Source organism: Scomber japonicus, chromosome 9 (assembly GCF_027409825.1).
Source record: "Scomber japonicus isolate fScoJap1 chromosome 9, fScoJap1.pri, whole genome shotgun sequence".
Classification (NCBI taxonomy): domain Eukaryota; kingdom Metazoa; phylum Chordata; class Actinopteri; order Scombriformes; family Scombridae; genus Scomber; species Scomber japonicus.
This window is the reverse complement of record NC_070586.1, coordinates 8826428-8849584: the sequence shown is the minus strand read 5'-3', so window position 1 is coordinate 8849584 and position 23157 is coordinate 8826428. Positions and strand designations below refer to the sequence as shown.

The following is a 23157-nucleotide window of genomic DNA, read 5'->3' as shown; positions in this document are numbered from 1 at the left end:
TCACCGGCAAACAGTCTCAAAACATGTTGATCTGTTCAGTACCTCAAACTGTTAAAAATAAAGCCATGGTAAGTATTGTTTTAAAATAATGGTTTTACTTACAACATGTAAGTTAACATGCATGTCAGTAACATCAGTGGAGAAGATGTTGGTTAGCAAAAATAATAAAGATCCTGGAAGACATTAAAGAGGTGAGGTGGGTGCAGGTGTTTCTAGTAGTACTGATGTGACAGCCCCGCTACCAATTACCTGCCTGTAGTCACTAAGTACACATATTTTATTTTACCACAAACAGGGACTTAAAGTTCCTAATTAATCAATTCACAAAGTTGCCTGATCAACAAGGTCAGGGTTGATGCTACTGCTGTGGATGACATCAATTAAAAAAATACATCATGTACAACAGTTTCCTGCAGAAATAAATCTATTATCAGTTTGAGACTTTATTCTGTGCCATGAGGTCAAAGGTCACCCACTTTATAATCCTACTGCCTCTTCATCACTTGATGTTCTGTTCAACAATATTCACTTTAAATTAAAGGACGAGGCTGGAGATATATTTGCCTCCTGCCAAACACTTTATGCCACAAATATTTCACTGTTAAAATGTAAATCAGTGACATCATCATGACTTATAAAAGCAGTAGCACATATATGTTATATTTCCTACGTTCTGCTCTCTGTATCACTAGTGTTGTTTGCACATATACTGTTGGAAAAAGGATGAAAAGTAATCTTGAAAAATAGTTCAGAATTCACTTCATTGTGTTTATAAACTTCTCATTAAATAAATGTTAAATACCTTTTGCCAGTTTGACTTAATATAAACATATAAACTGTCACTTGTTATTCCACTTTTATTCCTTTATTGCAGGGTAACATTTGAGCTGTGCAATAGATGATAGCAGCAAGCTGTACAAGACAGAAAAGGTCAAATGAAGGCTAAATAAACCAGTTTCACTCAGTACCTACATGCTCTGTGAAAGCTGAAGTGTTCACTGCTCACTGGAGGACTAAAGTTTCAGGTTTGTTGAATTTATATGAGCTGTAATGTTTAAATCTTTAGTGTTTGTTTAGCCTACAGATGACTGTCTATTGAATGAAGAATTAAAAATGTATCTCTGAAAGACGTCCTGACGGCTCCATCTGCTGGTGACAAAGCTACATTACATCATTTCCTGATGTTAATAATTTACTGTGACAGTTGAAACTGAAAGTAAACTTTGACATTGTTGATCAGAGCTGAGACGCCATTACAGGTTGTGAGATCTCTGCTGGAAAACACTCGTTTGAAGGATTTGAAGTGATCAAGTGAAGGGACAGTAACTTGGTGAGTCTGACTTTTGAAAGATCATTTAGACAACAGAGAAAATGGCTGAGAAAGATGCTCTTTTTGAACGTTTCCTGAGCTGCCATGTGTGTTCAGAGACTTTCAGAGATCCTGTGTCTCTGAGCTGCAGCCACAGCTTCTGTTCAAGCTGTCTGCAAAAATTCTGGGAACAAGCTAAAAACAAAAACTGTCCCATTTGTAAAAGAAAATCTTCAAAGGATCGTCCAGCAGTGAACTTCACACTGAAGGAACTAGCTGACTCATTTGCTGGGAGACAGAAAGCTGGATCAACTGAGACAGAAAAAGGAGAAAAGAAGGTGGAGGTGGTATGTAGCAAACATCAAGAAGAGCCTAAATTGTTCTGTAAAGATGAACAGAGAGCTGTGTGTCCTGTCTGTGAGTTTTCTCTCCACCACGGCCACAATGTGGTTCCTGTAGAACAAGCAGTCAGTGACCTGAAGGACCAGCTGAAATCTGTCTTGAAGCCTCTACAGGACAAGAGGGACAAATACAAACAAGTGGAGAAAACATACAATGAAATGATTCAACACTCCAAGAAGCAGCTGTTGTCCACAGAGAAGCAGATCAGAGCAGAGTTCAACAAGCTCCACCAGTTCCTGGGAGAAGAAGAGGAGTCCAGACTGGCAGCTCTGAGGGAGGAAGAGGAGCAGAAGGGGAAGACTATGAGCAGAGAGATGAAGAGGATTCAGGAGCAGATCTCCTCTCTGTCAGACAGTATCTCTGCTGTTGAAGAAGACCTGCAGAAACACAACTTGTCTTTCCTCAGCAGTTATAAAGCCACTCAGACCAGAGCCAGAGCCCAGAGCTCACTGTCAGATCCACAGCTGGTCTCAGGAGCGCTGATAGATGAGGCCAAACACCTGGGCAACCTGTCCTTCAGAGTCTGGGAAAAGATGAAGGAGAAGGTCCACTTCAGTCCTGTCATTCTGGACCCAAACACTGCAGACTGCTCTCTCTATCTGTCTGATGATCTGACCAGTGTGAGACAACGAGACATGTATCAGCAGCTCCCTGATAATCCAGAGAGAAACACTAAGTATCCCACTGTTCTGGGCTCTGAGGGCTTCAGCTCAGGGAAACACAGCTGGGAGGTGGAGGTGGGAGACCATCCTGACTGGTTAGCGGGTTTGGTTAAAGAGTCAGCTGACAGGAAGGGAGAGTGTTCTGCTACACCAAAAAATGGATTCTGGTGTTTAGTGCATCGCAGTGGAAAACACACTAATGGTCTTGGTGAGACTGTCACAGAGAAGAAAAGTCTCCAGAGGATCCGAGTCCAGCTGGACTATGACAGGGGGGAGGTGTCCTTCTACGACCCTGAAAAGAAAACTTACATCTACACTCACAGAGACACTTTCACTGAGATACTCTTCCCTTATTTCAGTACTGGATTAGCTGGTGATGCTAAAACCACTGATATCAAAATCTGTCCAACTGAGATTTCTCTGTGATGTTCAGGAAGGTTTGTGTTATCAACATTTTCATTTTACTTTTTTATTATTATTATTATTTTCTCTGAAGCAGATTTGATTTCATGTTGAGGGTCACTGAATTTTGTTGCTCAATGAAACAAATTATCCAAACTGGTTTTAATGTACAAAGCAGACACATGTGAATCTCAATAATAGTTTTCAATAAATAAGTCCCTTTTAAAAGACTATTAAAACTATCACTTATATATTCTGACTTCAGTATCTATTTAGATCACATTATCAAGATAAATAAAGTTTGATCCAGAAAATAAATCATCACTGTATCACTGAGACTATGTTACATCATCTGAGGTTGAACTTTTATAAAGGTACAAATCAAATCTGTTTTTATTTTAACTTTTAAACCTGGTTAGTAGCATCTTGTTTTTATTCAGAACACAATATAATATAGATATAATAAACACTGTAATGACTGTATGAAATAATACAGGTGGGGAACTTTTTAAACTTTCATTGTAATTAGAAATCAACATTTTGATGAGTTCATTCAGTTTCTTTACACTTTAAATTCAGAGTCTCAGTTGTTCAGTGTATCAAAAATCATTCTGGCTCTGACTGATTATTATTTGTTCTTTTGTTCTTCAACAGATCTGAGTTGTGGTCACAGATATTGTTTTTTATTTTTATATCATGAACAACTAAACTTTTGTTCTCATCTGAATTTTTTAAAGATGTTGAGCTGTTCAGGATTTAGTTATTGTCTCTTCAGAATAAATGTTTTAAAGATGGTGACTCCTGCTTTTGATATTATGCTGACTTTGTAATGAATTTCAACAGAATATTTACTGATGTTGTTAAATACTCTGATGCTCTGATGCTTTCTTGGCTTTTATAAAAACAGATTTAGTGTGTAAGTTAGTTGTGTCACCTCTTAAAATAAAGATGAATCTACAAGAAAATATGACTACAAAATGCTGAAACTGTATCACATCATCTGTTTTCTGAATCAACTTTATTTAATAAAATGTAAGTCTGATGGATGCTGCTTGTCATCATGTGCTATTTAATCACCAGCAGTTTTTATTCCTGATGTTTGTCAGTCAGAAAAGGAGATAAAGTTTAAGCAGTCTGAGTTAAACATATCAAGTGGATATCTGCTACATTTACAGCCCTCTTTGTGTTTCCAGTTTATGGCTGAAGCTTCACATTGGCTTCAGATAAACTTTTAAATACAAGTTTGGACTGTGGATTACATTGTAAGTGCATTATGAAGGGATCTAATGGTCAGTATGAACAGAGGGAATAATTACGACAAGAAAAACATGTTTTAATATCTATTTTGGCTCCTGACTGTTTTAAGAAAGAGTTTAAAAATTGTGAACCTTTCCTTTAAATATCATGATGTGTATAAAAAGGCCAACACCTCTATATAAACAGCACAAGAGTTAAATATTGTTTAATTTTCTATCTACAAAATAAAAGGTTAACATTTTATAGGGATGTTTTTTCCATGCACTATTATATGGAATAAATATTTGCCATGAGATTTGAACAACAATGTTACAGTTAGAGTTCATTTAGATGGTCACAAAATGTTGAGAGGACGTATTTACAAGAAATGAGTGAAAGAATAAATATATTCAGATGATTTATTTATGTAAAAGTCCTTCATGATACACTTGAAAATATATTTAGGTTACGATTCGTTCACTTCTTGAACTTTTTAGGCACACGACCTTTACACTGCATTTACCATTTACATGTTTAAATCATAATTACATTACAAGAAGATTAAGATGCAATTTGTTCTGAGTTTCTAAATTAAGTTTTATTCATCTACTGAAAGCCGTGTTTACATTAATTAAGGATTCAATGTGCCTCTAATGAGCAGATGAACGATAACATTCCTTTGAATATTTATTTACTAATTTATTTGCAGAAAATGGGACGAAACAAGAACTATTTTATAATATTAAAATATTAAAGAGTATATATATATATATACACATGTCAGATTTTATTAAATAATGAGTATTTGATTTGTTAAAGGAACATGACTTCTGCAGAAATATTCAGTATTACATAATATTCATGTAAAGCCATTTGCAGTGAGTGTAAAGTGAACTCTCACCAGACAAACTACTGAATGTAGATATTATGTTTTTTTGTTTTGTGTGTTGGCCACAATCATAAAGGACGAATTAAATACCATGAAAAGAAACCTCTAAAAAGTTATTTTCAGACATGATGAAGATTGTATGAACAGTGTAAGAGTAAGTAAATAAATCAAACTTTTACAAAAACTACAAGCCTGAGTGTGTTTTACATTATTCTGTTTACTCTTCATAACCTCGACTCCTTTCTGCTACGATAAGGATGTTTAAATGAGAAGAAAACTGTTGTGTTTTGATGATTAAATGGTATAGAAACTGTTTCTTTACATGCGTTTCACTGGCAAACAGTCTCAAAACATGTTAATCTGTTCAGTACCTCAAACTGTTAAAAGCTGTATAAGACAGAAAAGGTAAAATGAAGGCTAAATAAACCAGTTTCACTCAGTACCTACATGCTCTGTGAAAGCTGAAGTGTTCACTGCTCACTGGAGGACTAAAGTTTCATGTTTGTTGAATTTATATAAACTGTAATGTTTAAATCCTTAGTGTTTGTTTAGCCTACAGATGACTGTCCATGGAAATTTTACTGTAATGAATGAAGAATTAAAAATGTACCTCTGAAAGACGTCCTGATGGCACCATCTGCTGTTGACAAAGCTACATTACATCATTTCCTGTTAATAATTTACTGTGACAGTTAAAACTGAAAGTAAACTTTGACATTGTTGTTCAGAGCTGAGACGCCATTACAGGTTGTGAGATCTCTGCTGGAAAACACTCGTTTGAAGGATTTGAAGTGATCAAGTGACGGGACAGTAACTTGGTGAGTCTGACTATTGAAAGATCATTTAGACAACAGAGAAAATGGCTGAGAGAGCTCTTCTTGAACGTTTCCTGAGCTGCCATGTGTGTTCAGAGACTTTCAGAGATCCTGTGTCTCTGAGCTGCGGCCACAGCTTCTGTTCAAGCTGTCTGCAAAAATTCTGGGAACAAGCTAAAAACAAAAACTGTCCTATTTGTAAAAGAAAGTCCTCCAAAGACAATCCTGGCGTGACCTTTTCACTGAAGGAACTAACTGACTCATTTGCTGGGAGACAGAAAGCTGGATCATCTGAGACAGAAAAAGGAGAAAAGAAGGTGGAGGTGGTGTGTAGCAAACATCAAGAAGAGCCTAAATTGTTCTGTAAAGATGAACAGAGAGCTGTGTGTCCTGTCTGTGAGTTTTCTCTCCACCATGGTCACAAGGTGGTTCCTGTAGAACAAGCAGTCAGTGACCTGAAGGACCAGCTGAAATCTGACTTGAAGCCTCTACAGGACAAGAGGAACAAATACAAACAAGTGGAGAAAACATACAATGAAATGATTGAACACTCCAAGAAGCAGCTGTTGTCCACAGAGAGGCAGATCAGAGCAGAGTTCAACAAGCTCCACCAGTTCCTGAAAGAGGAAGAGGAGTCCAGACTGGCAGCTCTGAGGGAGGAAGAGGAGCAGAAGAGGAAGACTATGAGCAGAGAGATGAAGAGGATTCAGGAACAGATCTCCTCTCTGTCAGACAATATCTCTACTGTTGAAGAAGACCTGCAGAAACACAACGTGTCATTCCTCAGCAGTTATAAACCCACTCAGACCAGAGCCAGAGCCCAGAGCTCACTGTCAGATCCACAGCTGGTCTCAGGAGCGCTGATAGATGAGGCCAAACACCTGGGCAACCTGTCCTTCAGAGTCTGGGAGAAGATGAAGGAGAAGGTCCACTTCAGTCCTGTCATTCTGGACCCAAACACTGCCAGTGGATGGCACTGTCTATCTGATGATCTGACCAGTGTGAGACGTGGAGACACAAGGCAGCAGCTCCCTGATAATCCAGAGAGACATTCTAATAGTGCCTCTGTTCTGGGCTCTGAGGGCTTCAGCTCAGGGAAACACAGCTGGGAGGTGGAGGTGGGAGACCATCCTGACTGGATTGTAGGTTTGGCTAAAGAGTCAGTTGACAGGAAGGGAAAGGTACTTGTTTCACCAGAATATGGAATCTGGTGTTTAAAGCATCGCAGTGGAGAATACAATAATGGTCTTGGTAAGACTGTCACGGTGAAGAAGAGTCTCCAGAGGATCAGAGTCCAGCTGGACTATGACAGGGGGGAGGTGTCCTTCTATGACCCTGAAGACGAGACTCACATCTTCACTCACAGAGACACTTTCACTGAGAAACTCTTCCCTTATTTCGGTATTGGATCAGCTGGTGATGCTAAAACCACTGATATCAAAATCTGTCAAACTGAGATTTCTCTGTGATGTTCAGGAAGGTTTGTGTTATCAACATTTTGATTTTACTTTTTATTTTTATTTTATCTGAAGCAGATTTGATTTCATGTTGAGGGTCACTGAATTGTGTTGCTCAATGAAACAAATTATCCAAACTGGTTTTAATGTACAGAGCAGACACATGTAAATCTTAATAATTGTTTTCCATTTTAAAAAGTCATTTTTTAAACACTTCAATATCTATTTAGATCACATTATTTGAAGATAAATAAAATCATCGCTGTATTACTGAGACTGTGTTACATCATCTGAGGTTTAACTTTTATAAAAGGTACAAATCAAATCTGTTTTTATTATAACTTTTAAACCTGGTTAGTAGCATCTTGTTTTTATTCAGAACACAATATAATATAAATATAATAAACACTGTAATGACTGTATGAAATAATACAGGTGTAAAGTCACATGACACATTAACAGGACTGTATATGATGAAACCTGAAACAACCTCATACCACCCTGATGGAAAAAAGCCAAAACATGTGAGTAATAAAGCGTGACGTATTAGAGAAGAGTTGTTCAGCCTGTTTATTTTAATGGAGTTGTACTGTTGCACCCAATGTGACTCTTGTCGTGTATTGAGATTCACAGCCAGCTAAACTCACCCTTGCATTATATCCTCCAAGGAACAGGCAGGTGTTGCAGTAGGTTAGGATTTATTACAAGAAAGTGTGAAACTGAAATGGACATATAAAAATACAGAAAAGCATTCATTAATAAACAATACAGAATAGTTGGTCATATACAAGTTAGCTTATCGGTCAATTTAACGGTCGCTTGAAGCCTGAAATCTACCGTTATACGTGCCCACAAAGTTACTCAAAACGTTGCTAAACATTACGAATATGTCATAATAATTAACAGTGTACATTCTAATAATAATCTATCACATGTTCACTTACTTATATTTCCACTCACAGGGCTAGAAACAAATATAACTAACTTAATAACTGCATATAAAGACGGAGCATTTTTCCGTTGCCATGACACTACCATACTCTTATTGTGGCACAGATAAACAAACCAACTTCCTGTTACATCACTTCCTGCTGCTTGCTATTGCCTGAGGCTGCAATACCAACTATAAATGAAAGAACTATGCCCCTAGTGGCCTGGAAGTTGTAGCGGTAAATAAAAACTTCCAATACAGGAGATGTGTTTATTCTCACTGGTCTGTACCTCGCTGTGTGTGTCAAACACTGAAATAGTGAGAAAAGGAGGGAAAACTTTACTAAACAAATTCACAGATGATAATACTGAATGTATGTGTGTTTACTGTAACTGCTTCAAGACATGAACATAAACTCTAAAAGAGGCTTTTCAATTTAAAATAAATCACTTACAACAGTTTCCTCCAGAAATGAATCTATGATCAGCTTGAGACTTTGTATTTCTTCATTAAAGGTGTTGATAAGGATTGTGATTTAAATGTTTCATAAAGATTATTTTCATGTTGGCTTTCATCATTTTAACTTGAAAGATTAAAGTGAAACAAAAAAAGACTTGAGGTTGTGTATTTTTTCATTGAGTTTGGTTCAGCAAGACTTTATTCTGTGCCATGAGGTCAAAGTCACCCACTTGATAATCCTGCTGCTTCCTCATCACTAGATGTTCTGTTCAACAATATTCACTGTATGTAGTGTTTACTAGCTAAAACATTTAGGTTTTCAAGGTGTAACCTCATTTATTAAATCACAAGTTTGAAACTAGTTAGTAGGAAGAACTTAAAGACTTAGAGATGGATTTACAAACAGTTGGTGCAGCCCCAGTTTGGGGAAAGTATCTTTTCTTGTTTCAACACGGCAACGCCACAGTGCACAAAGCCAGATGCATAAAGAAATAATCTCCCAGTTTGGTGTGGAAGAGCGACACTGACCTCAACCCCATCCGTCATCTTTGGGATGAACAATCCAGGCGTCGTCACTCGTCACCAGAGCAAATCTCTGCAGCCAGGATCCAAAATCTGCTGAAACCAGAAGAGTGGAGGTTGTTATAGCAGCAGATTAATGATCATATACAGTTATAACATATAGGTGTAATGTTTGGGTGTCTATAAACTCCTGGCCATGTGGTGTAAAAACATTATTTTTTGAAAGCACACCTGAAGGACACATCTGGTTGGATTTTAGTAGCAAAACTGTTGCCTCATAGCTAATAAATAGCGAGCAGTGTATCATCACATCACTAGAGTCACTATACATTATGAGCTAGAAATGTGCTAAGAAGTGAGCTAATAACATCTCTGCTAAATGTCAAGTATTTAAAATGTCCCTGCAGTCTACTTAAAGGATAGATTCACAATTTTTCAAGTGTGTCTTAAAACTACAGTCAGATGAAATAATTCCTCCTGCTTCATACTGACTCTTAAAAGATCCACTTTAAATGTCCTTTCAATGTAAGCGATGGGAGCCAAAATCCAACATGTGTCCACATAGTCATTTAGTGCAAAAATTAATTTAAATGTTTAAAGTTTAAGCCATCTGAGTTAATCATATCAACTAGATATCTGCTACATTTACAGTATTTTTAGCATCAAATTCCCTCTTTGTGTTACCAGCTTATGGCTGAAGTTTCACATTAGCTTCAGATAAACTTTTAAATACATGTTTGGACTGTGGATTACATTGTAAGTGCATTATGAAGGGATCTACAGTAATGGTCAGTATGAACAGAGGGAATAATTACAACAAGAAAAACATGTTTTAATATCCATTTAGGGTCCTGACTGTTTTAAGATAGAGTTTAAAAATTGTGAACCTTTCCTTTAAATTTCATGATGTGTATAAAAAAGGCCAACACCTCTATATAAACAGCACAAGAGTTAAATATTGTTTAATTTTCTATCTACAAAATAAAAGGTTAACATTTTATAGGGATGTTTTTTCCATGCACTATTATATGGAATAAATATTTGCCATGAAATTTGAACATCAATGTTACAGTTAGAGTTCATTTAGAGGGTCACAAAATGTAACGTATTTGCAAGAAATGAGTGAAAGAATAAATATATTCAGATGATTTATTTATGTAAAAGTCCTTCATGATACACTTGAAAAACATATTTAGGTTACGATTCGTTCACTTCTTGAACTCTTTAGGCACATGACCTTTACACTGCATTGACCATTTACATGTTTAAATCAGAAATATTAGTTCCCTCACTGGAAATACCCACGGGTCATAATTACATGTGGAAGATTAAGATGTAAATTGTTCTGAGTTTCTAAATTAAGTTTATTCATCTACTGAACGCCCTGTTTACATTAATTAAGGATTCAATGTGCCTCTAATGAGCAGATGAAAGATAACATTCCTTTGAATATTTATTTACTAATTTATTTGCAGAAAATGGGACGAAACAAGAACTATTTTATAATATTAAGATATTAAAGAGTATATATATATATATGGTCAGATTTTATTAAATAATGAGTATTTGATTTGTTAAAGGAACATGAGTTCTGCAGAAATATTCAGTATTACATAATATTCATGTAAAGCCATTTGCAGTGAGTATAAAGTGAACTCTCACCAGACAAACTACTGAATGTAGATATTATGTTTTTTGTTTTGTGTGTTGGCCACAATCATAAAGGACGAATCAAATACCATGAAAAGAAACCTCTAAAATGTTATTTTCAGACATGATGAAGATTGTATGAACAGTGTAAGAGTAAGTAAATAAATCAAACTTTTACAAAAACTACAAGCCTGAGTGTGTTTTACATTCTTCTGTTTACTCTTCATAACCTCGACTCCTTTCTGCTACGATAAGGATGTTTAAATAAGAAGAAAACTGTTGTGTTTTGATGATTACATGGTGTAGAAACTGTTTCTTTACATGCGTTTCACTGGCAAACAGTCTCAAAACATGTTGATCTGTTCAGTACCTCAAACTGTTAAAAATAAAGCCATGGTAAGTATTGTTTTAAAATAATGGTTTTACTCACAACATGTAAGTTAACGTGCATGTCAGTAACATCAGTAGAGAAGATGTTGGTTAGCAAAAATAATAAAGATCCTGGAAGACATTAAAGAGGTGAGGTGGGTGCAGGTGTTTCTAGTTGCACTGATGTGACAGCCCCGCCCACCAATTACCTGCCTGTAGTCACTAAGTACACATATTTTATTTTACCACAAACAGGGACTTAAAGTTCCTAATTAATCAATTCACAAAGTTGCCTGATCAACGAGGGCAGGGTTGATGCTACTGCTGTGGATGACATCATGTTTCATCATTCATTTATATTGGTACACTGATTTAAAAGAGGCTCTTCAATTTAAAATAAATAATTTACTACAGTTTCCTCTGTAAATAAATCTATTATCAGTTTGAGACTTTATATTTCTTCATTAAAAGTGTTGATAAGGATTGTGATTTAAATGTTGTATAAAGATTATTTTCATGTTAGCTTTCATCATTTTAACTTAAAGATTAAAGTGAAAGAAAAAAAGACTTGAGGTTGTGTATTTTTTCATTCAGTTTGGTTCAGCAAGACTATTTTGTGCCATGAGGTCAAAGGTCACCTACTTTATAATCCTGCTGCTTCCTCATCACTTGATGTTCTGTTCAACAATATTCACTTTAAATTAAAGGACGAGGCTGGAGATATATTTACCTCCTGCCAAAAACTTTATGCCACAAATATTTCAATGTTAAAATGTAAATCAGTGACATCATCATGACTTATAAAAGCAGCAGCACATATATGTTATATTTTCTACTTTCTGCTCTATGTATCACTAGTGCTGTTTGCACATATACTGTTGATAAAAGGATGAAAATGAATCTTGGAAAATAGTTCAGAATTTTACTTCATTTTCTTAAAAAACTTCTCATTAAATAAATATTAACTACCTTTTGCCAGATTGACTTAATATAAAGATATAAACTCTCAATTGTTATTCCACTTTTATTCCTTTATTGCAGGGTAACATTTGAGCTGTGCAATAGATGATAGCAGCAAGCTGTATAAGACAGAAAAGGTCAAATGAAGGCTAAATAAACCAGTTTCACTCAGTACCTACATGATCTGTGAAAGCTGAAGTGTTCACTGCTCACTGGAGGACTAAAGTTTCATGTTTGTTGAATTTATATGAGCTGTAATGTTTAAATCTTTAGTGTTTGTTTAGCCTACAGATGACTGTCCATGGAAATGTTACTGTAATGAATGAAGAATTAGAAATGTACCTCTGAAAGACGTCCTGATGGCACCATCTGCTGGTGACAAAGCTACATCACAAAATTTCCTGATGTTAATAATTTACTGTGACAGGTAAAACTGAAAGTAAACTTTGACATTGTTGATCAGAGCTGAGACGCCATTACAGGTTGTGAGATCTCTGCTGGAAAACACTCATTTGAAGGATTTTAAGTGATCAAGTGAAGGGACAGTAACTTGGTGAGTCTGACTGTTGAAAGATCATTTAGACAACAGAGAAAATGGCTGAGAAAGCTGCTCTTGTTGAAAGTTGCCTGAGCTGCCATGTGTGCTCAGAGACTTTCAGAGATCCTGTGTCTCTGAGCTGCAGCCACAGCTTCTGTTCAAGCTGTCTGAAAAAATTCTGGGAACAAGCTAAAAACAAAAACTGTCCCATTTGTAAAAGAAAATCTTCAAAGGATAATCCATATGTGAACTTTTCACTGAAGGAACTAGCTGACTCCTTTGCTGGGAGACTGAAAGTTGGATCATCTGAGACAGAAAAAGGAGAAAAGAAGGTGGAGGTGTTGTGTAGCAAACACCAAGAAGTGCCTAAATTATTCTGTAAAGATGAACATAGAGCTGTGTGTCCTGTCTGTGAGTTTTCTCTCCACCACGGTCACAATGTGGTTCCCGTAGAACAAGCAGTCAGTGACCTGAAGGACCAGCTGAAATCTGACTTAAAGCCTCTACAGGACAAGAGGAACAAATACAAACAAGTGGAGAAAACATACAATGAAATGATTCAACACTCCAAGAAGCAGCTGTTGTCCACAGAGAAGCAGATCAGAGCAGAGTTCAACAAGCTCCACCAGTTCCTGAAAGAGGAAGAGGAGTCCAGACTGGCAGCTCTGAGGGAGGAAGAGGAGCAGAAGAGGAAGACTATGAGCAGAGAGATGAAGAGGATTCAGGAGCAGATCTCCTCTCTGTCAGACAGTATCTCTGCTGTTGAAGAAGACCTTCAGAAACACAACATGTCATTCCTCAGTAGTTATAAACCCACTCAGACCAGAGCCAGAGCCCAGAGCTCACTGTCAGATCCACAGCTGGTCTCAGGAGCGCTGATAGATGAGGCCAAACACCTGGGCAACCTGTCCTTCAGAGTCTGGGAGAAGATGAAGGAGAAGGTCCACTTCAGTCCTGTCATTCTGGACCCAAACACTGCCAGCCCCTGGCTCTATCTGTCTGATGATCTGACCAGTGTGAGACGTGGAGACACAGATCAGCAGCTCCCTGATAATCCAGAGAGATTCACTAACTATACTGATGTTCTGGGCTCTGAGGGTTCCAGCTCAGGGAAACACAGCTGGGAGGTGGAGGTGGGAGACCATCCTCGCTGGAATTTGGGTTTAGTTAAAGAGTCAGTTGACAGGAAGGGAGAGGCAGATGCTTCACCAGAATATGGAATCTGGTGTTTACTGTATGGTGATGGAAAATACACTAATGGTCTTAATAAGACTGTCACAGTGAAGAAGAGTCTCCAGAGGATCAGAGTCCAGCTGGACTATGACAGGGGGGAGGTGTCCTTCTACGACCCTGAAGACGAGACTCACATCTACACTCACAGAGACACTTTCACTGAGATACTCTTCCCTTATTTCTGTATTGTATCAGCTGGTGATGCTAAAACCACTGATATCAAAATATGTCAAACTGAGATTTCTCTGTGATGTTCAGGAAGGTTTGTGTTATCAACATTTTGATTTTACTTTTTTAATTATTTTTTCTTTTGTCTGAAGCAGATTTGATTTCATGTTGAGGGTCACTGAATTTTGTTGCTCAATGAAACAAATTATCCAAACTGGTTTTAATGTACAAAGCAGACACATGTGAACCTCAATAATTGTTTTTTTTTCTTTTAAAGTCACCTTTTAAAGACTTCAGTATCTATTTAGATCATGTTATTTGAAGATAAATAAAATCATCACTGTATTATTGAGACTGTGTTACATCATCTGAGGTTGAACTTTTATAAAGGTACAAATCAAATCTGTTTTTATTATAACTTTTAAACCTGGTTAGTAGCATCTTGTTTTTATTCAGAACACAATATAATATAAATATAATAAACACTGTAATGACTGTATGAAATAATACAGGTGGGGAACTTTTTAAACTTTCATTGTAATTGGAAATCAATCTTTTGATGAGTTAATTCAGTTTTCTTTTAATTTTAAACTCAGAGTCTCAGTTGTTCAGTGTATCAAAAATCATTCTGGCTCTGATTGATTATTAATTATTTGTTATTTTCTTCTTCAGCAGATTTGATTTTTTGTCACAGATATAGTTTTTTATTTTTATATTCATGTAAAATCATGAACACCTAAACTTTTGTTCTCATCTGATTTGTTTTAAAGACTTTGAGCCGTTCAGGTTTTAGTTATTTTCTCTTCAGAATAAATGTATTAAAGATGGTGACTCCTGCTTTTGATATTATGCTGACTTTGTAATGAATTTCAACAGAATATTTACTGATGTTGTTACATACTCTGATTGCTCTGTTGCTTTCTTGGCTTTTAAAAAAATAGATTTAATGTGTAAGTTAGTTGTGTCACCTCTAAAAATAAAGATGAATCCACAAGAAAATATGACGACAAAATGCTGAAACTGTATCACATCATCTGTTTTCTGAAACAACTTCCTACAATAAAAATGTAAGTCTGATGGATGCTGCTTGTCATGATGTGTCATTTAATCACCAGCAGTTTTTATTCCTAATGTTTGTCAATCAGAAAATGAGATACAGGTTGCTTCAGTTTATTTACATACATTTATCAAATAGTCATGTGACTTTGTAAAAGGTAAAATGTTACAAAACTATTATACAACCAGTTTTTGCAAAATACAGTTTTTATTTTAAACCCATTAAAGGTTTAACTCTGACTTTCTTCTTCAGAAAACATGAAACTTTTCACTGAAATTCTTTCAACTTCAGTTTTCAGAACACAGTCACATAATCTTTGCGTCTCCTCTTCAACATTTATGGACAGTCCTAACTTATTTAATTAATATTTAGTTTTGTAAAGTCACATGACATATTTAACAGACAGTGCATGAAGAAACCTGAAACAACCTCATACCACCCTGATGGAGAAAAAGCCAAACCGTGTGAGTAATAAAGCGTGATGTATTAGAGAAGAGTTGTTCAGCCTGTTTATTTTAATGGAGTTGTACTGTTGCACCCAATGTGACTCTTGTCGTGTATTGAGATTCACAGCCAGTTAAACTCACCCTTGCATTATATCCTCCAAGGAACAGGCAGGTGTTGTAGTAGGCTAGGATTTATTACAAGAAAGTGTGAAACTGAAATGGACATATAAAAATACAGAAAAGCATTCATTAATAAACAATACAGAATAGTTGGTCATATACAATTTAGCTTATCGGTCAATTCAACGGTCGCTTGAAGCCTGAAATCTACCGTTATACGTGCCCACAAAGTTACTCAAAACGTTGCTAAACATTACGAATATGTCATAATAATTAACAGTGTACATTCTAATAATAATCTATCACATGTTCACTTACTTATATTTCCACTCACAGGGCTAGAAACAAATATAACTAACTTAATAACTGCATATAAAGACGGAGCATTTTTCCGTTGCCATGACACTACCATACTCTTATTGTGGCGCAGATTAACAAAACTTCCTGTTACATCACTTCCTGCTTCTTGCTATTGCCTGAGGCTGCAATACCAACTATAAATGAAAGAACTATGCCCCTAGTGGCCTGGAAGTTGTGGCGGTATATAAACACTTCCAATACAGGAGACGTGTTTATTCTCACTGGTCTGTACCTCGCTGTGTGTGTCAAACACTGAAATAGTCAGAAAAGGAGGGAAAACTTTACTAAACAAATCCACAGATGATAAAACTGAATGTATGTGTGTTTACTGTAACTGCTTCAAGACATGAACATAAACTCTAAAAGAGGCTTTTCAATTCAAAATAAATAATTTACAACAGTTTCCTCCAGAAGTAAATCTATTATCAGTTTGAGTCTTTGTATTTCTTCACTAAAAGTGTTGATAAGGATTGTGATTTAAATGTTGTATAAAGATTATTTTGATGTTGGCTTTAATCATTTTAACTTGAGAGATTAAAGTGAAACAAAAAAAGACTTGAGGTTGTGTATTTTTTCATTCAGTTTGGTTCAGCAAGACTTTATTTTGTGCCATGAGGTCAAAGGTCACCCACTTTATAATCCTACTGCTTCCTCATCACTTGATGTTCTGTTCAACAATATTCACTTTAAATTAAAGGACGGGGCTGGAGATATATTTGCCTCCTACCAAACACTTTATTCCACAAATATTTCACTGTCAAAATGTAAATCAATGACATCATCATGACTGATAAAAGCAGCAGGACATATTTGTTATATGTTCTAATTTCTGCTCTCTGTATCACTAGTGCTGTTTGCACATATACTGTTGGAAAAAGGATGAAAATGAATCTGGCAAAATAGTGCAGAATTGTACTTCATTTTGTTTAAAATCTACTTGTTGAATAAATATTAAATACCTTTCGCCAGGTTGACTTAATATAAAGATATAAACTCTCAATTGTTATTAAACTTTTATTCCTTTATTGCAGGGTAACATTTGAGCTGTGCAATAGATGATAGCAGCAAGCTGTACAAGACAGAAAAGGACAAATGAAGGCTAAATAAACCAGTTTCACTCAGTACCTACATGCTCTGTGAAAGCTGAAGTGTTCACTGCTCACTGGAGGACTAAAGTTTCAGGTTTGTTGAATTTATATGAGCTGTGATGTTTAAATCTTTAGTGTTTGTTAAGCCTACAGATGACTGTCCATGGATATTTTACTGTGATGAATGAAGAATTAAAAATGGACCTCTGAAAGACGTCCTGACGGCACCATCTGCTGGTGACAAAGCTACATCACATCATTTCCTGATGTTAATAATTTACTGTGAAAGAATTTAAAGTAAATATTGACATCATTGTTCAGAGCTGAGACACCATTACAGGGTGTGAGATCTCTGCTGGAAAACACTCATTTGAAGGATTTGAAGTGATCAAGTGAAGGGACAGTAACTTGGTGAGTCTGACTATTGAAAGATCATTTAGACAACAGAGAAAATGGCTGAGAAAGATGCTCTTTTTGAAAGCTTCCTGAGCTGCCATGTGTGTTCAGAGACTTTCAGAGATCCTGTGTCTCTGAGCTGCGGCCACAGCTTCTGTTCAAGCTGTCTGCAAAAATTCTGGGAACAAGCTAAAAACAAAAACTGTCCCATTTGTAAAAGAAAATCCTCCAAAGATGATCCTGGCGTGAACTTTTCACTGAAGGAACTAGCTGACTCATTTGCCGGGAAACAAAAAGTTGGATCATCTGAGACAGTAAAAGGAGAAAAGATGGTGGAGGTGGTGTGTAGCAAACATCAAGAAGAGCCTAAATTGTTCTGTAAAGATGAACAGAGAGCTGTGTGTCCAGTCTGTGAGTTTTCTCTCCACCACGGTCACAATGTGGTTCCTGTAGAAGAAGCAGTCAGTGACCTGAAGGACCAGCTGAAATCTGACTTAAAGCCTCTACAGGACAAGAGGAACAAATACAAAGAAGTGGAGAAAATATACAATGAAATGATTGAACACTCCAAGAAGCAGCTGTTGTCCACAGAGAAGCAGATCAGAGCAGAGTTCAACAAGCTCCACCAGTTCCTGAAAGAGGAAGAGGAGTCCAGACTGGCAGCTCTGAGGGAGGAAGAGGAGCAGAAGGGGAAGACTATGAGTAGAGATATGAAGAGGATTCAGGAGCAGATCTCCTCTCTGTCAGACAGTATCTCTGCTGTTGAAGAAGACCTGCAGAAACACAACGTGTCATTCCTCAGCAGTTATAAACCCACTCAGACCAGAGCCAGAGCCCAGAGCTCACTGTCAGATCCACAGCTGGTCTCAGGAACGCTGATAGATGAGGCCAAACACCTGGGCAACCTGTCCTTCAGAGTCTGGGAGAAGATGAAGGAGAAGGTCCACTTCAGTCCTGTTATTCTGGACCCAAACACTGCAGCTGACTGTCTCTATCTGTCTGATGATCTGACCAGTGTGAGACGTGGAGACACAAACCATCAGCAGCTCCCTGATAATCCAGAGAGATTCACTAAGTATAACATTGTTCTGGGCTCTGAGGGCTTCAGCTCAGGGAAACACAGCTGGGAGGTGGAGGTGGGAGACCATACTTTCTGGGATGTGGGTTTGACTAACGAGTCAGTTGACAGGAAGGGAAAGCTACTTGCTTCACCAAAATATGGAATCTGGTGTTTAAACCATCGCAGTGGAAAATACACTAATGGTGTTGGTGAGACTGTCACAGAGAAGAAGAGTCTCCAGAGGATCAGAGTCCAGCTGGACTATGACAGGGGGGAGGTGTCCTTCTACGACCCTGAAGACGAGACTCACATCTACACATACAGAGACATTTTCACTGAGAAACTCTTCCCTTATTTCAGTATTGGATCAGCTGGTGATGCTAAAACCACTGATATCAAAATCTGTCCAACTGAGATTTCTCTGTGATGTTCAGGAAGGCTTGTGTTATCAACATTTTGATTTTACTTTTTTATTGTTTTTCTTTTGTCTGAAGCTGATTTGATTTCATGTTGAGGGTCACTGTATTTTGTTGCTCAATGAAACAAATTATACAAACTGGTTTTAATGTACAAAGCAGACACATGTGAATCTTAAAAATTGTTTTTTTTCTTTTAAAGTCATTTTTTAAAGACTTCAGTATCTATTTAGATCACATTATTTGAAGATAAATAAAATCATCACTGTATCACTGAGACTGTGTTACATCATCTGAGGTTGAACTTTTATAAGATACAAATCAAATCTGTTTTTATTATAACTTTTAAACCTGGTTAGTAACATCTTGTTTTTATTCACAACACAATATAATATAAATATAATAAACACTGTAATGACTGTATGAAATAATACAGGTGTAAAGTCACATAACACATTAACAGACTGTATATGAAGAAACATGAAACAGCCTCATAACAACCCGATGGAAAAGCCTGATGTGTTAGAGAAGAGTTGTTCAGCCTGTTTATTTTAATGGAGTCGTGTTTATTCTCACACTGGTCTGTACCGCGCTGTGTGTGTCAAATACTGAAATAGTCAGAAAAGGAGGGAAAACTTTATTAAACAAATCCACAGATGATAAAACTGAATGTGTGTGTGTTTACTGTAACTGCTTCAAGACAAAAACATAAACTCTAAAAGAGGCTTTTCAGTTTAAAATAAATAATTTACAACAGTTTCCTCCAGAAGTAAATCTATTATCAGTTTGAGTCTTTGTATTTCTTCATTAAAAGTGTTGATAAGGATTGTGATTTAAATGTTGTATAAAGATTATTTTGATGTTGGATTTCATCATTTTAACTTAAAGATTAAAGTGAAACAAAAAAAGACTTGAGGTTGTGTATTTTTTCATTCAGTTTGGTTCAGCAAGACTTTATTTTGTGACATGAGGTCAAAGGTCACCCACTTTATAATCCTGCTGCTTCCTCATCACTTGATGTTCTGTTCAACAATATTCACTTTAAATTAAAGGACGAGGCTGGAGATATATTTGCCTCCTGCCAAACACTTTATGCCACAAATATTTCACTGTTAAAATGTAAATAAGTGACATCATTATAATTGATAAAAGCAGCAACATATCTTATATTTTTTACTTTCTGCTCTCTGTGTCACTCGTGTTGTTTGCACATATACTTTTGGTAAAAGGATGAAAATGAATCTTCGTAGATGGTTCCGAATTTTACTTCATTTTCTTTAAAAACTGCTCATTAAGTAAATATTAAATACTTTTTGTCAGTTGGACTTAATATAAAGATATAAACTGTCACTTGTTATTCCACTTTTATTCCTTTATTGCAGGGTAACATTTGAGCTGTGCAATAAATGATAGCAGCAAGCTGTACAAGACAGAAAAGGTCAAATGAAGGCTAAATAAACCAGTTTCACTCAGTACCTAAATGCTCTGTGAAAGCTGAAGTGTTCACTGCTCACTGGAGGACTAAAGTTTCATGTTTGTTGAATTTATATAAACTGTAATGTTTAAATCTTTAGTGTTAGTTTAGCCTACAGATGACTGTCCATGGATATTTTACTGTGATGAATGAAGAATTAAAAATGTATCTCTGAAAGACGTCCTGATGGCACCATCTGCTGGTGACAAAGCTACATTACATCATTTCCTGATCTTAATCATTTACAGTTAAAGAATTTAAAGTAAATATTGACATTGTTGATCAAAGCTGAGACGCCATTACAGGGTGTGAGATCTCTGCGGGAAAACACTCATTTGAAGTGATCAAGTGAAGGGACAGTAACTTGGTGAGTCTGACGATTGAAAGATAATTTAGACAACAGAGAACATGGCTGAGAAAGATGCTCTTTTTGAACGTTTCCTGAGCTGCCATGTGTGTTCAGAGACTTTCAGAGATCCTGTGTCTCTGAGCTGCAGCCACAGCTTCTGTTCAAGCTGTCTGCAAACCATTTGGGAACAAGCTAAAAACAAAAACTGTCCCATTTGTAAAAGAAAATCCTCCAAAGATGATCTTTTGGTGAACTTCACACTGAAGGAACTAGCTGACTCATTTGCTGGGAGACAGAAAGCTGGATCATCTGAGACAGAAAAAGGAGAAAAGAAGGGGGAGGTGGTGTGCAGCAAACATCAAGAAGAGCCTAAATTGTTCTGTAAAGATGAACAGAGAGCTGTGTGTCCTGTCTGTGAGTTTTCTCTCCACCACGGTCACAAGGTGGTTCCTGTAGAGCAAGCAGTCAGTGACCTGAAGGACCAGCTGAAATCTGACTTAAAGCCTCTACAGGACAAGAGGAACAAATATGAAGAAGTGGAGGAAACATACAATGAAATGATTGAACACTCCAAGAAGCAGCTGTTGTCCACAGAGAAGCAGATCAGAGCAGAGTTCAACAAGCTCCACCAGTTCCTGAAAGAGGAAGAGGCGTCCAGACTGGCAGCTCTGAGGGAGGAAGAGGAGCAGAAGGGGGAGACTATGAGCAGAGAGATGAAGAGGATTCAGGAGCAGATCTCCTCTCTGTCAGACAGTATCTCTGCTGTTGAAGAAGACCTGCAGAAACACAACGTGCCATTCCTCAGCAGTTATAAATCCACTCAGACCAGAGCCAGAGCCCAGAGCTCACTGTCAGATCCACAGCTGGTCTCAGGAGCGCTGATAGATGAGGCCAAACACCTGGGCAACCTGTCCTTCAGAGTCTGGGAGAAGATGAAGGAGAAGGTCCACTTCAGTCCTGTCATTCTGGACCCAAACACTGCCAGTCGATGGCTCTATCTCTCTGATGATCTGACCAGTGTGAGAAAAGGAGACACATATCAGCAGCTCCCTGATAATCCAGAGAGACACACTAAGTATGCCACTGTTCTGGGCTCTGAGGGTTTCAGCTCAGGGAAACACAGCTGGGAGGTGGAGGTGGGAGACCATCCTGACTGCACTGTGGGTTTAGTTAAAGAGTCAGCGGACAGGATGGGAGAGCGATTACTTTCACCAGAATCTGGAATCTGGTGTTTAGTGCATCGCAGAGGAAAATACACTAATGTTGTTGGTGAGACTGTCACAGAGAAGAAGAGTCTCCAGAGGATCAGAGTCCAGCTGGACTATGACAGGGGGGAGGTGTCCTTCTACGACCCTGAAGACGAGACTCACATCTACACTCACAGAGACACTTTCACTGAGAAACTCTTCCCTGTTTTCGAAATTGGACGAGCTGGTGATGCTAAAACCACTGATATCAAAATCTGCCCAACTGAGATTTCTTGGTGATGTTCAGGAAGGTTTGTGTTATCAACATTTTGATTTTACTTTTTTATTATTATTTTTTCTTTTAAAGTCACTTTTTAAAGACTTCAGTATCTATTTAGATCACATTATTTGAAGATAAATAAAATCATCACTGTATCACTGAGACTGTGTTACATCATCTGAGGTTGAACTTTTATAAAAGTACAAATCAAATCTGTTTTTATTGTAACTTTTAAAACTGGTTAGTAGCATCTTGTTTTTATTCAGAACACAATATAATATAAATATAATAAACACTGTAATGACTGTATGAAATAATACAGGTGGGGAACTTTTTAAACTTTCATTGTAATTAGAAATCAATCTTTTGATGAGTTCATTCAGTTTGTTTTACACTTTAAACTCAGAGTCTCAGTTGTTCAGTGTATCAAAAATCATTCTGGCTCTGACTGATTATTATTTGTTCTTTTGTTTTTCAACAGATCTGATTTGTTGTCACAGATATTGTTTTTTTATTTTTATATTCATGTAAAATTATGAACACCTAAAATTTTGTTCTCATCTGAATTTTTTAAAAGACGTTGAGCCGTTCAGGATTTATTTATTTTCTCTTTAGAATAAATGTATTAAAGATGGTGACTCCTGCTTTTGATATTATGCTGACTTTGTAATGAATTTCAACAGAATATTTACTGATGTTGTTAAATACTCTGATGCTCTGATGCTTTCTTGGCTTTAAAAAAATAGATTTAGTGTTTAAGTTATTTGTGTCACCTCTTAAAATAAAGATGAATCCACAAGAAAATATGACGACAAAATGCTGAAACTGTATCACATCATCTGTTTTCTGAAACAACTTCATACAATAAAAATGTAAGTCTGAGGGATGCTGCTTGTCATCATGTGTTATTTAATCACCAGCA

At 36.8% G+C, this 23157-nt stretch overlaps 5 protein-coding genes across 5 annotated transcripts; all 5 read left to right on the top strand.

Annotated features, from left to right (window-relative positions):
* Window positions 1-1217: 1217 nt before the first annotated feature.
* On the top strand, window positions 1218-2799 carry LOC128364419 (nuclear factor 7, ovary-like). Its single transcript, XM_053324949.1, has one exon. It carries the CDS (start codon window positions 1372-1374, stop codon window positions 2797-2799), a length of 1428 nt encoding a protein of 475 aa, XP_053180924.1. The 5' UTR covers window positions 1218-1371.
* Window positions 2800-5630: 2831 nt separating this feature from the next.
* On the top strand, window positions 5631-7186 carry LOC128364429 (zinc-binding protein A33-like). The gene has a single exon (XM_053324957.1). It carries the CDS (start codon window positions 5760-5762, stop codon window positions 7182-7184), a length of 1425 nt encoding a protein of 474 aa, XP_053180932.1. The 5' UTR covers window positions 5631-5759; the 3' UTR covers window positions 7185-7186.
* Window positions 7187-12542: 5356 nt separating this feature from the next.
* Window positions 12543-14513, top strand: LOC128364424 (nuclear factor 7, brain-like). Its single transcript, XM_053324954.1, has one exon. The coding sequence runs from the start codon at window positions 12658-12660 to the stop codon at window positions 14083-14085; it is 1428 nt and encodes a 475-aa protein (XP_053180929.1). The 5' UTR covers window positions 12543-12657; the 3' UTR covers window positions 14086-14513.
* A 2906-nt stretch (window positions 14514-17419) lies between these two features.
* Window positions 17420-18956, top strand: LOC128364417 (nuclear factor 7, brain-like). The gene has a single exon (XM_053324948.1). The coding sequence runs from the start codon at window positions 17526-17528 to the stop codon at window positions 18954-18956; it is 1431 nt and encodes a 476-aa protein (XP_053180923.1). The 5' UTR covers window positions 17420-17525.
* A 1777-nt stretch (window positions 18957-20733) lies between these two features.
* LOC128364842 (zinc-binding protein A33-like) lies at window positions 20734-22255 on the top strand. Its single transcript, XM_053325464.1, has one exon. It carries the CDS (start codon window positions 20828-20830, stop codon window positions 22253-22255), a length of 1428 nt encoding a protein of 475 aa, XP_053181439.1. The 5' UTR covers window positions 20734-20827.
* Window positions 22256-23157: the final 902 nt, after the last annotated feature.

Excerpts from the sequence above, each read along its gene's own strand:
- LOC128364429 (XM_053324957.1), top strand. The coding sequence starts at position 5,760 with ATGGCTGAGAGAGCTCTTCTTGAACGTTTCCTGAGCTGCCATGTGTGT.
- LOC128364419 (XM_053324949.1), top strand. The coding sequence starts at position 1,372 with ATGGCTGAGAAAGATGCTCTTTTTGAACGTTTCCTGAGCTGCCATGTG.
- LOC128364424 (XM_053324954.1), top strand. The coding sequence starts at position 12,658 with ATGGCTGAGAAAGCTGCTCTTGTTGAAAGTTGCCTGAGCTGCCATGTG.
- LOC128364842 (XM_053325464.1), top strand. The coding sequence starts at position 20,828 with ATGGCTGAGAAAGATGCTCTTTTTGAACGTTTCCTGAGCTGCCATGTG.
- LOC128364417 (XM_053324948.1), top strand. The coding sequence starts at position 17,526 with ATGGCTGAGAAAGATGCTCTTTTTGAAAGCTTCCTGAGCTGCCATGTG.